At 32.9% G+C, this 15,442-nt stretch overlaps 1 protein-coding gene across 2 annotated transcripts in view; it reads left to right on the top strand.

Moving 5' to 3' along the window:
• Rb1 (RB transcriptional corepressor 1) overlaps positions 1 to 15,442 on the top strand; it is a 161,110-nt gene that overhangs the window by 70,522 nt on the left and 75,146 nt on the right. For both annotated transcript variants that reach the window (XM_010636999.3, XM_010636998.3), the window contains 6 exons: positions 8,606 to 8,693; positions 10,045 to 10,161; positions 11,473 to 11,529; positions 11,619 to 11,650; positions 11,731 to 11,807; positions 13,538 to 13,734. In XM_010636999.3, coding sequence (XP_010635301.1) covers positions 8,606 to 8,693; positions 10,045 to 10,161; positions 11,473 to 11,529; positions 11,619 to 11,650; positions 11,731 to 11,807; positions 13,538 to 13,734 — 568 coding nt within the window. The remainder of the gene's footprint in view (positions 1 to 8,605; positions 8,694 to 10,044; positions 10,162 to 11,472; positions 11,530 to 11,618; positions 11,651 to 11,730; positions 11,808 to 13,537; positions 13,735 to 15,442) is intronic.

The following is a 15,442-nucleotide window of genomic DNA, read 5'->3' as shown; positions in this document are numbered from 1 at the left end:
TTTGAATTTCATTGAAGAGTTTAAAGGGTAGTGGCATTAGTTCTTTAAATTTCTTGTTGAATTCAGCAGTGAAGCCATCAGGACCTGGGCATTTCTTAGTTGGTAAATTTTAAATTACATTTTCAATTTCCCTGATTGTAATTGGGGAGTTTAGAATTTTTTATCTTCTTCGTTCAACTTTGGTAATTCATAAGTATCGAGAAATCTGTCCATTTCTTCTGTGTTTTCTATTTTATTAGAGTACAGGTTCTCAAAGTAGGTATTGATGATCCTCTGGATTTCTGCTAGATCTGTTGTGACTTCACCTTTTTCTTTCCCGATTGCATGGATCTGAGCCTTTTCTTTCCTTTTTCTGACAAGTTTGGCTAAGGGTTTATCAATTTTATTTACTCTTTCAAAAAACCAACTCTTTGATTGATTAATTTTTTTTTGTATCATTCTCTTAGTTTCCATTGCATTGGTTTCTGCTCTGATCTGTATAATTTCCTCCTTTGTATCAACTTTGGGTTTTTTGTGCTCTTCTTTTTCTAGGAGCTTATCATTCATCGTTAGGTTGTTTATTTGAGTTTGCTCTGTTTTCCTAGTGTGGGCATTCACTGCTGTGAATTTTCCACGTAGAACTGCTTTCATTGTGTCCTATACATTCCTGTATGTTGTATTGGCATTTTCATTTATTTGTAAAACATTAATATTTGGTGCATATGTATTTATGATTGTCATCTCTTCCTCTTGGGTTGTTCCCTTTACAAGGATGGTAGTGCCCTTCTTTGTCTCTCTTAATTAGTTTTGGTTTGAAATTTACTTTGTCTGAAGATAAGATAGCTACCTTTGCTTTCTTTCAGGTTCCTGTCGTATGGAGAACTGTTTCCATCCTTTTACTTTCAGTCTGTGAGTTTCTTTTTGAAATAGGTGTGTTTCTTCTGTACAACATATTGTTCGATTTTGCTTCTTAATCCATTCTACCAGTCTCTTTCTTTTGAATGGTGAATTGAGGCCATTATCATTGGTAGTTATAACCGATATATATGGGCTTATCGTTGTCATGTTATTGTCCTGTGGTTGGCTCTTTTTAATTCTTTCCCCTTCTCCATTTTTCCTCTGCTTTGCCTGATATATTTGCTCTGTTGGGCCTCATGATGGTATGATCTTCATTGTCTTTTTCTAGGACATTGTTTAAAATTGTTTAGAGTGCTGGTTTGGTATTCATGAAGTTTCTCAGGTGTTCTTTGTTAAGAAAGTATCTTATTTCCCCATCAAATTTGAAAAATACTTTTGCAGGATACATCCATCTAGGTTGGAGGTTGTTTTCTTTTAGGGCATGAAATGCCTCATTCCAGGGTCTCCTTGACTTGAGGGTTTGTGTTGCAAAGTCTGCTGTGATTCTGATGGGCTTTCCTTTGCATGTGATTTGTTTCTTTTTTCTAACTGCTTGTAGTATTTTGTTCTTCTGTTGGGTTTCTGGGATCTTGATTATTATATGTCTAGGTGTAGATTTTTTTTTTTTTATCATGGCTACTTGGAGTCATATGCCTCACTTATCTGTATGTGACATTCTTCCCCTGTTTGGGAAGTTTTCTGTCATTAATTCTGTGAACATTTTTTAAAGTTATTTGTACTTTCTCCTGCTACTTCATGGATTCCTCTCTTATATTATTCTTCTTTGCATCATCATCATCTAGGTATTGTTGGAATGATTTCTCATGTTCCCTTACTATTTTTAAGAGATCTTTCTTTTCATTGTCACTGGCTGCAATCCTGTCTTCTACATCTGAAATTCTCCCTTCACATTCGTTCATTCTGCTGAGAATGCTTTCTAGAGGGTTTGTTTTTTTTGTTTGTTTGTTTTGTTTTGTTTTTTAAGATCAATAAGCACTCTTGGCAGAGGTAAGGGGAAAAAATGAGAATCAAGACTTGTCATGTAGAGGTACAAGATCACAACAATGAATGTAACTGTACTGTATCCCTAAAATGTACCAATAAACTCAATTAAAGCTGAAAATAAAATAAAATAAAATAAAATAAAATAAAATAAAATATGCCTATAAAAAAATAAGCACTCTTTTTTATGGGGGGGATATCAGGGGTTGAACTCAGGTCCTTTTGCTTGCAAGGCAGGCGGTGAAACCACTGAGCCAAATCCTGGCCCTGCTTTGTAGAGTTTTTAATCTCCTGGATATCTGTTTGGATCTGTTTCATGGATTCCATTTCTTTCCTATGTTGGGCGTTCATGGCTTCTGTCATGGTCCTGAATTCATCTGTTTTTAAAATCTCTTTCTGTTCTAGAGTCTCTCATCATGTCTTTCATTGTGCTCACCATCTCTGTTGTTAGTTGGGAAATTGTTTCTGATTTGAATTTTTCTGTTTTATTACTTCCTGTGGTATGAGTTCAGGGTGTCCTGGTGGTTGAGTGCCAGACTTTTCCACCTCCTTTCCCCTAGAATTTGCCGTTGATTAACTGGAAGTCTGTATTTGTGACTTGCTTAAGTGTTTTCTCATTTTTATTTTTGTTGGTAGGCTGTCCTTGGTTTAATTCCCTTAGTACTTTGATCTTCCTGATATGTCTGCTCTTTAGGTTTTGAGTCTTTAAAGACTCAGAGACACTCTCATTTTCATAGTATCAGGAAGGACAGATTATTAAATCACTCACAACCCTTTAACCCAATTAATACAGTCAGCAATGCAGTAGCATCAAGCACAGCTTCGAAATTGACAATTTGTTGTAGTTATTAATCTATCATCTTTAATCATGTGAATTAAATTGAAATCGAGAACCAGCCCAAAATGTGTTTATAGTGAATAAACTCTTCAATATAGTAACTTTACCCTTCAGAATGGGGACTTAGAAGGAGTTGGGAGAAGAGGAATAGATACGTAAAACAATAGGAGAGGTTTTCAAGTGAAGCCAGAGGACACAGGATGATCACACAAACTCTAGAAATCTGTTGAAGACAAGCAGGAAAGACATAGTGCAAGAACAAAGACAAGAGTAGAACAACTTGACAATAATAGGGAAGCTATAAATTTTACTCATTTTCCTTTGAAACTAATGACAATTAAGCAAAGGAAAAAGAAGAAAAGAAAAAGAAGAAATCCGAATTACTTGAGGAAGAAGAACTAAAAGGGAGATGAAGAATAATGTGGGGGAGCAAGAGACTGAGTGGGAAAAAGAAAAAAAAGGGAAGAATTTGAAGAATGGGAAAAAATTAAAATTTAAAAATAAAACAAAATTTTGAATAGCCTCTTTCAGGGTGTATCTCTGCTGTCACAACAGACAATGTGGGCAACAGTGTGCAGAACTAAATCAGTTAGTCTCAGCTAGCAAACGGCAGACCCCTGAGATTTAGGCTGAATTCTGGCTGCAAGGCCCAAGTTGAGCTCCCTGAGCTTATGCAGGGTTGAACTTTGCAAGGTTGTACTGCAGGTTCGAGCTGCCCTTCCCCTGAAGGCAGTCCAAGTTCTGAAGATAGTCCAAGTTCTTATGAAAGGTAGTGATCCCTCCAACTTACCAACTACAGAGATCTAATGTGCCTTTATTGCAGTTGTTCACTTCTGTTCTATCTTCTGGATCTCAGTAAAATGGGCTTTTTGCCCACCTGTGCTTCTGCAGTGTGGATCCAAGTACCAGCACAACCAGGCAGCCTTGACATCACAGGGAGGGGAATGGGGATGATGAAGAAGTACCCACACAGCTGGGTGGTCCTCACTGGTCTGCTTTGATGAAGGCCTGGGGCACTGGAGGTCACTCAGTTCTGTCTATTCTTTTTTTAAAATTTAATTTATTGGTACATTCTAGGTAGACAGTACAGTTACATTCACTACTGAGATCTTGTACCTTTACATGCCAGGTCTTGGTTCTCATTTTTTCCCCTTGTCCCCACCCTCCCTTCACCCTCCCTCCCTTCCCCGCTTCAAACACTTTAATCCCATTTTTACATTTTCTCATATTTTTTTCCTTTTCCCTTATTCTCCCTTCCCTATCCTCACTGTCCCTACACCTTTGGTCCTTTTCTTCCTATTTGCTAATTGTCCCATTAGGATCTTGAGTCAGTTCTGTCTATTCTTAAGAACCTAAAATATGCATGTGTTCCACCGTAGTAAAGAAAAAAAGAAAATAATTTGCCATTTGATGTGCATATTTTCTTGAAGGATTTTAACTTATTTCTAATGCTCTTTTTATCACTCACTTTCTACATATTCATCTGTTGAATCTACTTCTAAACTACTTCTAGAATCTATTTACTTTTCTCCATTTCTAATCTCATCACTCTTGCCAAAGACATCTTTCTCTTGGATTTTTGTGTAGTAACCTGCAAATTGGTCTTCATGCTGCTGCTCTCATTTCTCTTTATCCATCCCACCATCAAATCTGCTCTCCACACAGCCTCATAAACAATATTTTAAAAAATCTAAATCGGATCATGTTAAAACTGGGTGCTTCCAGTTAAAATTGCAATGTAATGCAAATTCCTTAACACAATATATAAGACTTTCACATTGATCTTTCAGTTTCTTGGTATGTTACTTACTTTTCTCTCATTGCTGAGACAAAATACCTGACACCCAAAGTTAGAGGGGGGAAAGAGGTTTATTTGGCTCCATAATTGGCTGACTCCATGGCAGGCAGGCCTTCCAAAGTAGGTATTAGAGATCAACTAGAGAAGAAACCAGAAAGTAGCAAAAGTAACAAGAGAATTTAACAGTGTCTTTCTGTGCCTTCTATCCCATCCAGACTATTGGGATTAGGGCAGTGCCAAACCAGTCACTCATGTGGTTTAGTAATCTTATACCCTTAACTTCAGCAGTACACACTCTAGATTCTGCCCCATGTTATGACTGATTGTATGAGGCTTTGGGACAGTCTCTAGACAGAATACATAAGACTCAGACTCTCCAAGATCTTTTGTACTTGAAAGCCTTTGTAATTGATTCTTTTTTCTTAAAATTCTTCCTTTCCATGCCAGTGGTTATTTTTCCTTTAAGTTTAGCACAAACGATACTTTTTAATGTTTTTTTTTTGTACCGGGGGATCTAACTCGGGTCTTTGCACTTGCAAGGCAGGCAGCGGAACCACTGAGCTAAATCCCTGGCCTGAATGATGCTTTTTAAGAAACAGTTTTCTTAGAAGTGTTCTCCTTTTTGCTTTCTAACAACATCTTGTTCTGTTCTTTTATAGCTTGTGTCATAGTTTATAATTGTAAATTCATTTGTGTGTTTGTTTTTCACCAATATCCATAATAGTCTTTAAATTCTATTCATGAGACCATGACTTTTTGTTTGCCATTTAATAATAGTGCTTGGTACATACTAGACTATCAGTAATATATTTTAAGTGATTGCATAGACATAGAAACACACACATTTTTATATAAGAATGGTAACAGACTTATGGACAAGTTAATGAGATGACACAAGAGACTTTTCTTATGTTTATTCATTTTTACTAGTACATGTTTACAGTACAATATTTTTATATTCATCTCAGGGAGAGGAAGTAGGTACCTGTACTTGACATACCTTTTTTTTTCTCTTTCCTCTCCTTTCTACCTCTGTCTCTAGATTTCTTTCCCATTTGTGAAAGATCTGTTTCCTTGTTTCCTATTGTCTATATGTTATTTATTTATTTATTTATTTGATGCTGGGCATCGAACTTGGGACCTTGTGCTTGCACAGGTGGCAGGTGGTAGAACCACTGAGCTAAATCCCCGGCTCTATATGTTATTTTTTAAAATTACTTATACTTTGGGGTTCTCATATAAGGGAAGTTCTGCTATAAATTAAGCTTGTATTTCTGATTTATTTCACTTAACATGATGTTTATGGTTTATCCATTTTCCTGTGAATGAATCAAGTTTATCCTTCTTATGGCAGAGTAGTACTCCATTGCGTATGCATAACACATTTTCTTTATCGATTTATCTGTTGATGGATGGATATATATATATATATATATATATATATATATATATATATATGCCACTTCCAAGATTTGGGTATTATGAGTTTTGCTGTGATAAATATAGATGTGCATGTATCACTGAGGTACGATGTATTTAACTCTGGGGAAGATACCAAGAATGGGACTATCTGGGTAGAATAGCATTTCTATATTTAGTTTTCTGAGGACTTTCCATACTGATTACTTAGTGTTTTACTAATTTGCAACAGTGAGAAGGGTTCCTCCCACCCAGTCTTGCCAACATTTGTTATTGTTTGATTTTTTTAAAATGATAGCTAGTTTTTTAGAATAAGCTAAAATTTCAGTGTTTTATTTGCATTTCTCTGATGACTGGGAATGTTGAGCATTTTTTCATGTATTAATTGGCCATTTGTACTTCTTCTGAGAAATGTCTATATTAATTTCAGTTGCCCATCTTTTATTGGGTCTTCTATTTGGGGGTATGATTTTTTTGAAATCTTTGTAAATTCTAGATATTAATCTTCATGATCATCTCAAGAGATGTTTAAAAAGCCTTTGACAAAATCCAACATCCATTCTTGATAAAAATCATGAAGAAAATAGGTATAGAAGGACCTTATCTCAATACGATAAAAGTCATTTGTGAAAAACCTACTGCCAATATATTATTTTTTATTTTATTTTTTATTTTTATTCTTATTTTTTGGTACTGGGGATCAAACTTGGGTCCTTGTGCTTGCAAGGCAGGCGGTGGAAGCACTGAGGTAAATCCCTGGCCCGCCAATATATTAAATGGGAGAAAAATTGGAAGCTTTCCCTCTAAAACCAGGCACAAGACAAGGATGTCCACTACCACCACTTCTGTTCAGTGTACCCTCTTTTCCTGGAGATAAGACCTAGCCAATCTTGCCTTACTTGCTGGGAAAGGACTTTCTAAACAGAATGCTGATTGCACAAGAAGTAGGAACAAGAATCAATAAATGGGATCAAATAAAATTAAAAAGCTTTTGCATAATGAAGGAAATAATCAGTACAATGAAAAGAACCTACAGAATGGGAAAAAAAATTGTGCTAGCTACTCTCTGACAGAAGAGACTTTTTGAAGTACTATCTGCACTGAATTTTGAAACATCTATTTCATAGGACAGGCATTTTAGGGAGTGAGAATAGCATATACAAAGGCATGGAAGTTTGAAATACCATAATATATCTGGGCAATCATTAGCAACTCTCTGAAGAATAAGAAAAAGCAGTGGGGGAAAGTAGGTATTAGAGGCTTGGTATGCTACCTTGTGCATGATGTAGATTATGAAATAAATGAGTTATAAGCACGGGTAAAGTTAGACTTGATTTTTACAAGTTTATGTCAGTAGTTTGTGAGGGTATGGACTGAAGAGGACGGAAGAAGATAATGAATAGACCTGTCAATCTTTCTTGTCTTCTTAATCACATTAAAATCACTTGGTGAATTTTTTTTTTAGCATTCACATTTATAGGCTTTACCTCAGACATCAAGTGAAAAATCTGTGGACTGTTCTGTTGCAGTAATTTAGGTGAAAAATGCTAAAGTTCTGAACCAAGAGAGTAGTGGTAGGAATGAAGGAGCAAGAATAGGCTTAATAAATATTTGATGAATTCATATTTAAAATCTTGTACATTGAGCCTTTATGAAGACCACATGTAGTAAACAGTAAGGGTATCAGGCTCTTAACAGACTTGGGAATCATCAGGTGGAGTTAAGATTATAAAAATAGATGTGACTGACTGAAGTAAGGGTATATCACAGCAAGAATGCATGGCAAGGGCCAAAATCTGCCATTTAAGGGCTGTAGAAGTTAGAGTCTATATAATGAGAAGGGAGCTTTAGAGAGTGAAGCCAAGAAAGCTGAAATGGCCTGTGAGTGTCAGAAAAGAGCAAGTGTTGAAGTGTCGAATGCATCAAGATAAGTCTGTTGTCAGTACAAATGAGAAAGGACTTTTGGTTTTAGCAGTTGGTCATTTATTGCATTAGTCATTGTAGCTTCTGTAGACATAGAAGCCGCAGAAGTTGCATGGCAATGTATTTGAAAAGATACAAATTTAGAGATACCAGTTTAGATACCAATTTAGAGAAGTGTGGCTGAGAGCATCAAACATGTTTTACTAAATGATATTAAACACCCTTTTCAGCTCTAAACTTTGTACAGTCTCAGATGTACTTTCTGCTCCAAAATTGGAGCATTAGTATTTACTGTATAACACACATTATAGAATTGCAGAATTAAAGAGTTCTTTAAGAGAGAACTTTTAGTATATGTGCTGCCAAACCAAGCACTAAGAGAGAACTTTTAATATTACCCAGGACTTAATATTCTGTCTTCTTGAAGATCTCTGTAAAGGGGACTTACTTGATTCTACTACAATTTCTAAATATCTTGATGTCTTTGTCACTAGCTTGACCAATTCATGTTTTATTGATAATTAGTTTTATTAGTAGATCAATTGTATAATTATAAAAGCTTATTATGAATACTTTTCTTAAAGATTTAAGTGAAATGTATTTCCTTGTAAACCATGTCATAATAAGTTTTTTTTTTTAAATGAGGCTAAATGGGGGAGACTTTGTGTTAGAAAATATTCTTAACTTGAGAGATAGGTGCATTCTTTTTCTTTGATTACTTAACATTTCTTCTCATTTTTCTCCTCTAGGACTGTTATGAATACTATTCAACAATTAATGATGATTTTAAATTCAGCAAGTGATCAACCATCAGAAATTCTGATTTCCTATTTCAATGTAAGCCATGTATGAAACATGATTTTTTGTGATATCTTGGTGCAAACATTTGAAATTAGAAGTGCTATTTTTAATACATTTAACTCCCACCCAACATATAGTTATCCCTTATGTTATTTCTTGTATCTTATTGTTAGTAGTATTAATTTATTTAGACAGTTATATTTTCTTATGTTTATCATTTGCCTTGTTAGCCATTCCTTCTTGTACCTTAGACCTCTCTGAGATCATTTTCTTTCTTCTTCAGATATATTCTTTAATAATTATTTTAGTGAGGTTAGCTTGGGTTGAAATTTTTTTTGCCTGAAAATGTCTTTTCCTTTATTTTTTATGAGTTGATTTAGCTAGATTTTCAATTCTAGTTTGATATTTACCTTCTCTCTTTTCTTTTAAGAATATAAAGTTGTTGATATTCTAATATGTGAAAATGTTTAATGGAAATGTATATATTACAATAAAATTATAATTGTAATGTTAGAAAGTTTATTTTCTAGTGTATAATATTTTGACTGTATTTAACCTGTAAAAATAACAGTCTTTAATTATAATTGGTTAGAATTACGTTTGTGAAGCCAGGCGTGGTGGCGCATGCCTGTAATCCCAGCACTCGGGAGGCTGAGGCAGGAGGATCACTGTGAATTCGAGAACAGCCTGGGCTACATAGTGAGTTCCAGGTCAGTCTCAACTACATAGTGAGACCCTGTCTCAAAAAAACAAAACAAACAAACAAACAAAAAAAAGAATTATGTTTGTGATATATTTTGGTATGACAGTATGAATTAGTGAATACTATACTATTCATTTTAATATATCATTCTGTGATGTGTTGTAATTATTAAAGTTGATACAGACCAACTCCAAATGATACATACCTGTTGGAACTTCATTTGTAATTGCTTCTCTATCTTGTGTATCTGAGAACGTAGTTAAATGATTTAGCTAATTCTTACCTTTTTTAAGCATAGTTTTAATTTAGAGAATGATACTAAGCTCGATTCTTAGTTTTACTTCTTTGTTTTTGGTGGTGGTGAGGTAACACATACTCTAATATAACTTTTAATTGAAGATATTGTATGATAACATATTTGGAATGGAAGGCCTAACAAATCTCTTCCCTAGCTTAGTAATGGAAAATTTAGGTAATGGTTTCCTAGCTGTACTAAAATGTGTTTTGGTCACTAACATCCAGTGCAAATCTGTTGTCCACTTATTTTCTGTATTTGTGTTTACCTTGTTGTTGTGGGAGTGTTCTCACATTTTTATAAATAATTGAAGCCTTTATTATGAATGAAAATTTTAATTGTTATTAAGCAGTATCCTCAATATTGATTTCTGCTTATATTTTTTAAAGAACTGCACAGTGAATCCAAAAGAAAATATTCTGAAAAGAGTGAAGGATATTGGACACATCTTTAAAGAGAAATTTGCTAACGCTGTTGGACAGGGATGTGTTGAAATTGGATCACAGGTAATTTGAGCTCACTTTTATTAGTACCTCTATATAGCAGTAATTTTAAAGGCACTCTCTGTCCAGACTGTACAAATACAGTAATAGTATTTGTCTAATAGAATGAAATGCTAGCAGATAGTATATCTCAGCTTCCCCCATATGCTGTTATTTACAGGAAAGTTTATGGAAAACCACTTCCCAGTTAAACAAAAGTGCACATGTCAATTGTAGAGACTTTAGAAATTAAAAGTAAAAGAAATTAAAATCTTTCACTCAATTTTTTCTTTATATACTTTGATTTCTACATGTATGAATATTCATATATAAATTTGTGCATGAGGTTATACTATTTATGCCATTTCTCAGAAATAATATTTCAGGATATCTAAAGTAAAAACTAAAATCAATATGTTGGATAAGAATAGGGCTCTGGATTTAGTCTGGGTTTATATCTGGTTCTGCTATTTATTTTTTTTCTTCTTCTTCTTTTTTTGGGGGTACTAGGGATTGAACTTGGGCCCTTGCTCCTGCAAGGGAGGCAGCAGAACCACTGAGCCAAATCCCTGGCCCTGGTTCTGCTATTTATTATCTGTGTGATGATGATTATGTTGTTTCACTTCTCTGAAATTCAGATTCTACATTTGGTCTGCTTTACTATGTGGCATTAATGAAGGTAGTATGTAAAAATAAGTTTGCACCTTGTAATTCTCTGTACATATTCATTCCAGTGCAGTGAAGTTATATTTTGATGCCACCAGTATATTGAGCCAAGTATAATAGAAAGTTGTTTTTGCTTGCATGTGACATTTGTGTTCTTAATTTGAAATGAAGGAATAGGGTGTGTATGTGCATATGTGTGTATGGAACTCAGAAATTTGATTATTCTTTCAACTGATAGGAACTAGTTATTTGATTAAAATATTTTGATGAAAAGGTCAGTTTTCTGTGATTTTTGCATGTGCAATTTACACTGTTTTATAGACAAAGACTATTCTCTTAATCATAAATATGTAAAATGCTTAAAATAGTACTGGGTATGTAACCTATCCTTGATGTAGACTGAAGGGGAATGAAGGAAAATCAAGTAGCAGACCTACCCTCTTGATAATTTATTGATAATGTTAACTATAACTTTATATATAGATCTTGTTTTAGACGAGCTACCTTTCTGTGTTCGTTTAGTAGCCATATTCTTTTTTTGAGCTTTATATTAATTTTATTAGCCATATTCTTAATAAGGGTTTTAAAAGTATATTTCAAGAAAAAATTACTGTAAATTAATAATTATTATGATTTTCTAAAATACTGTGATCTTACATTTCTTTGTAGCGATACAAACTTGGAGTCCGATTGTATTACCGAGTGATGGAATCCATGCTTAAATCAGTAAGTTAAAAAGAATACAATAGAGAAGTATTCAATCCTGACATACAAGGTTTCATTTAAACTCTTTCTGAAATTATTATCTGTTTTAGGAAGAAGAACGATTATCCATTCAAAATTTTAGGTAAATATTTTAGTTTTAGTAGAAATATTTCTTCTTTTTATAAAAGTAAATATTTAAAATTATTCTTTTTTTTCCTTTAGCAAACTCCTGAATGACAATGTCTTTCACATGTCTTTATTGGCCTGTGCTCTTGAAGTTGTAATGGCTACATACAGCAGTAAGTTAAATTTTAGTAAATAGACTTTTTAGTTCAATTTAAAGTTTTTTTTTAATTAATTGGTACATTCTAGGTAGACAGTACAGTTACATTCATTACTGGGGTCTTGTACCTTTACATGCCATATCTTGGTTTTCATTTTTTCCCCTTGTCCCCAACTTCCCTTCACCCTCCCCTCCCCTCCCCCCTTCAAACACTTTAATTCCATTTTTACATTTTCTCGTACTTTTTTCCTTTTCCCTTATTCCCCCTTCCCTATCCTTCTCACTGTCCCTACACCTTTGGTCCTTTTCTTCCTGTTTGCTAATTGTCCCGTTAGTATTTTGAGTAATATTTTAGTTTTTCACACTAGAGATATTATTTGGTATTTGCATATGTGTGACATATTTATTTCACTTAGAAGTATATCCTCAAAATGTACCCATTTACCTATGAGTGAATCTACTTTCTCATTCTTTGTGGCTGAGTAGTGTTCCATTTTATAGAAAACCAAAACTTCTTTATCCAGTTTCCAATTGATGGGCAGATGGGCTGTTTCCAAATTTTAGCTATTACAAACTGTGCTGCTATAAACATGGGTGCGCATATATCAATTTAAAGTTTTAAAGAAACCTCCGGTGTGTTGTGTTTTTTGGAAGGGTTTTTTTTTTTTGGTACCAGGGATTGAACTTAGGTCCTTGCACTTGTGAGGCAGTGGCCAGAACCACTGAGCTAAATCCCTGGCAAAAGGGGGTTTTAAGGAGAAGAAAGATGTGTTAGATCAATATACTCTGAAGAATCTAACTGAATGACATAAACAATTTGAGTGGTTTATTATCTGTATTGTCTCAGGTCACTTTGAGGATGATATTTCCTTAGGCTCCTATTCTGAACTTACTAAAGCTAGGAAATCCCTTCAAAGAACTGGAAGACTGTTACATGCCAAAGTAGTATTAAAGAACAGCCAGTTACTATCTTTTTTTTTTTTGCGATACCAGGTATAAAACTCAGGACCTTGCACTTGCAAGGCACTGAGTTAAATCCCTGACTTGCTGTCTTTGTGGCCATGAGAACAAAGGTTAGAGCCGGAATTCTCCAAAGTTTGGTTCTTTTTAAGCCAACTATGAAAATTTTGTAATTAACTGCTAAACAGAACAAAGGCTAATAAGTGTTTTTAAATACAATTTTAAGTATGTATGATTTTAAAATAATTTTTTAAATTATTCAAAATTTAATTTTAAGTATGTTACAAAAATTTTTTAAAGTTTTGTTTGCAGAGGAACATTTATCTAAGGATACAAATACATAACAAAAGAGGAATTTTAATTAGTAAAACATGTATTGAAAACTGAATCCTCATTAATAGCCAATTTTAAAGATAGGCCCTTTTGTAACTAATGAAATTAGCAAAATTTTCAAGCATCTTACTCTTTTTCCACCAAGGATTAATGAACATTAAAATGAATATGGTAAGGAATTGCTGATAAGATTTTAAGCCTGTCCCTACAATAAATTTAGGATATTTAAACCTTTCACTTTTTATATAAACTATGGCTTTTTTTTTTTCTATGAAAAACATAGGTACACACACAGTTAAAATTTGAAGACTATGTTTGGGGAGTCTCCAGAATAAAAAATTTTGCTCTAAATAAAAAGTTTAACCTTTCTGCAATATTTAAGACCTTTCAAATAAAAATACTTAGTTTAAGTCTTAACATTGCATATCTGTACATTTTTTCTTTCATTTTTAGGAAGTACATCTCAGAATCTTGATTCTGGAACAGATTTATCCTTCCCATGGATTTTGAATGTACTTAATTTAAAAGCCTTTGATTTTTACAAAGTGATTGAGAGTTTTATCAAAGCAGAAGCTAACTTGACAAGAGAAATGATAAAACATTTAGAAAGATGTGAACATCGAATCATGGAATCCCTTGCATGGCTCTCAGTAAGTAACTAGCTAAAATAAAGATATTCATATGCATATGGCTAATAAATTATCTGTTAGAAGTATATCTTAATATCTACCTTAAGAACAAATACAAAAGAATGTTATTTCAGTATATAACACCATTCAAGCCCAAGAAACAAGTGGAATATTAAAATACTTTCATTTGAATTTCCTAGACCATCTAATATGGTGATTTACTTAGAAATACCTTTACTTAAAACATAGCACTATAAAATAAACCTCAAATAGTTAAAATATGTAGGTAATTTATTTAAAGTGCAAATGTTATTATTAATGATTTAAATGTCTATTCTTACATTTCAACAGTTAAATTTTTAAAATTACGCTATTTAGATATTTTAAAGGTACAGTTTTTCTTGTTTGATTTAGTATGATTCATTTTTTATTCCATCATTAAACATAGTACAAAAATCTACACTATTGTTCAATTATTAATATTATTTAAAGTATTATTAGGGCCTCAAGTGAATTTTTTAGGTATTCTATTTATAACATATAAGTTATTGATGAGGCTTTTGTTTTAATAAAAGTGACATTTTCTTTGTAGTAATGGTAAAATCTTTCTTTGACATCCTGTTGTGGTCTTCAAATCTTTGTGGTTGGACAATACTTTGTGAATCATTATATTTGTAGATTAATGGTTGGTTACTTTTGAAACTGTGTTGCATGCTAGGCATATTTAGGTAGAGGGCCAACCTGATGCTCAAAAATTTTTTAAGTTTTGGAGCATTTGCTGTTTTGGACTTTCAGATTAGAATGCCCACCTAATAAAGTCTATGTAAATATTCCAAAATCTGAAAAATTCCAAACTCTGAAACATTTTTGATAATAGGCATTTTAGATAAGGGATATTATATATCTTGTAATTAATGCCAATTTATGTAAATGGTAATAAAAAATAAGACTTCATTGCATTAGAAGTATGTATCTGGTGTAACTTTTTTATTTTTTTCAGTATTCGTTGGCTAAGTGATAACTTATTTCTTACTGTTTTCCCATATTGTCATATTGACAGTGTATAGAGAGAAGTACAGAAAATTGTTAGAAAAACATTATGCTGCCGTAATTGCATTTGGTAACTGTAGGACTTCCACTTAATAAGAAAAGGAGTGATTAGAAGAAAATTTTTGGAACTTTAGAGGTTAAATAAAAGTAGTAAAAATAAATACAACTTAAAAATAAGTGTTTTTCATAGACTTATGTACCTTCTCTATACATTGAAATGAGAACATTACTGTATTATCTGAAAGGGACTAATCTTGTTTTTAAATTAATTGTTTTAAATTAATTAATTTTAAATTAATTTTTGTTTTAAATTAATTAATTGATTGTTTTTAAATTAATTGTTTTAAATTAATTAATTTTAAATTAATTGTTGACTAATCTTTTTTTAAATTAATTTTATTGGTACATTTAATGTTATACAATATAATGACATTCATTGTTGGGAATTTGTACCTTTACATAATCAATCTTGGTTCTTATTTTTTCCCCATCCCCCTTCCCTTCAACCCCTCCCTCCCTTCCTATCTACAAAGACTTTGTTTCCATTATTTTTCATTTTCTCATATAGTCTCATTTATTTTAAATAATTTTATTTCTATAAACACATTTATTAAATGTCTGTGTACCTTGTATTTCAGTAGACATTGTGAAGATACAAAAATGACAAAGGCTCTGAAAA

The sequence above is a fragment of the Fukomys damarensis genome, unplaced genomic scaffold, assembly GCF_012274545.1.
Source record: "Fukomys damarensis isolate Sample0158 unplaced genomic scaffold, DMR_v1.0_HiC HiC_scaffold_38, whole genome shotgun sequence".
Taxonomy (NCBI): Eukaryota; Metazoa; Chordata; class Mammalia; order Rodentia; family Bathyergidae; genus Fukomys; species Fukomys damarensis.
This window is presented reverse-complemented; position numbering and strand designations above follow the sequence as displayed.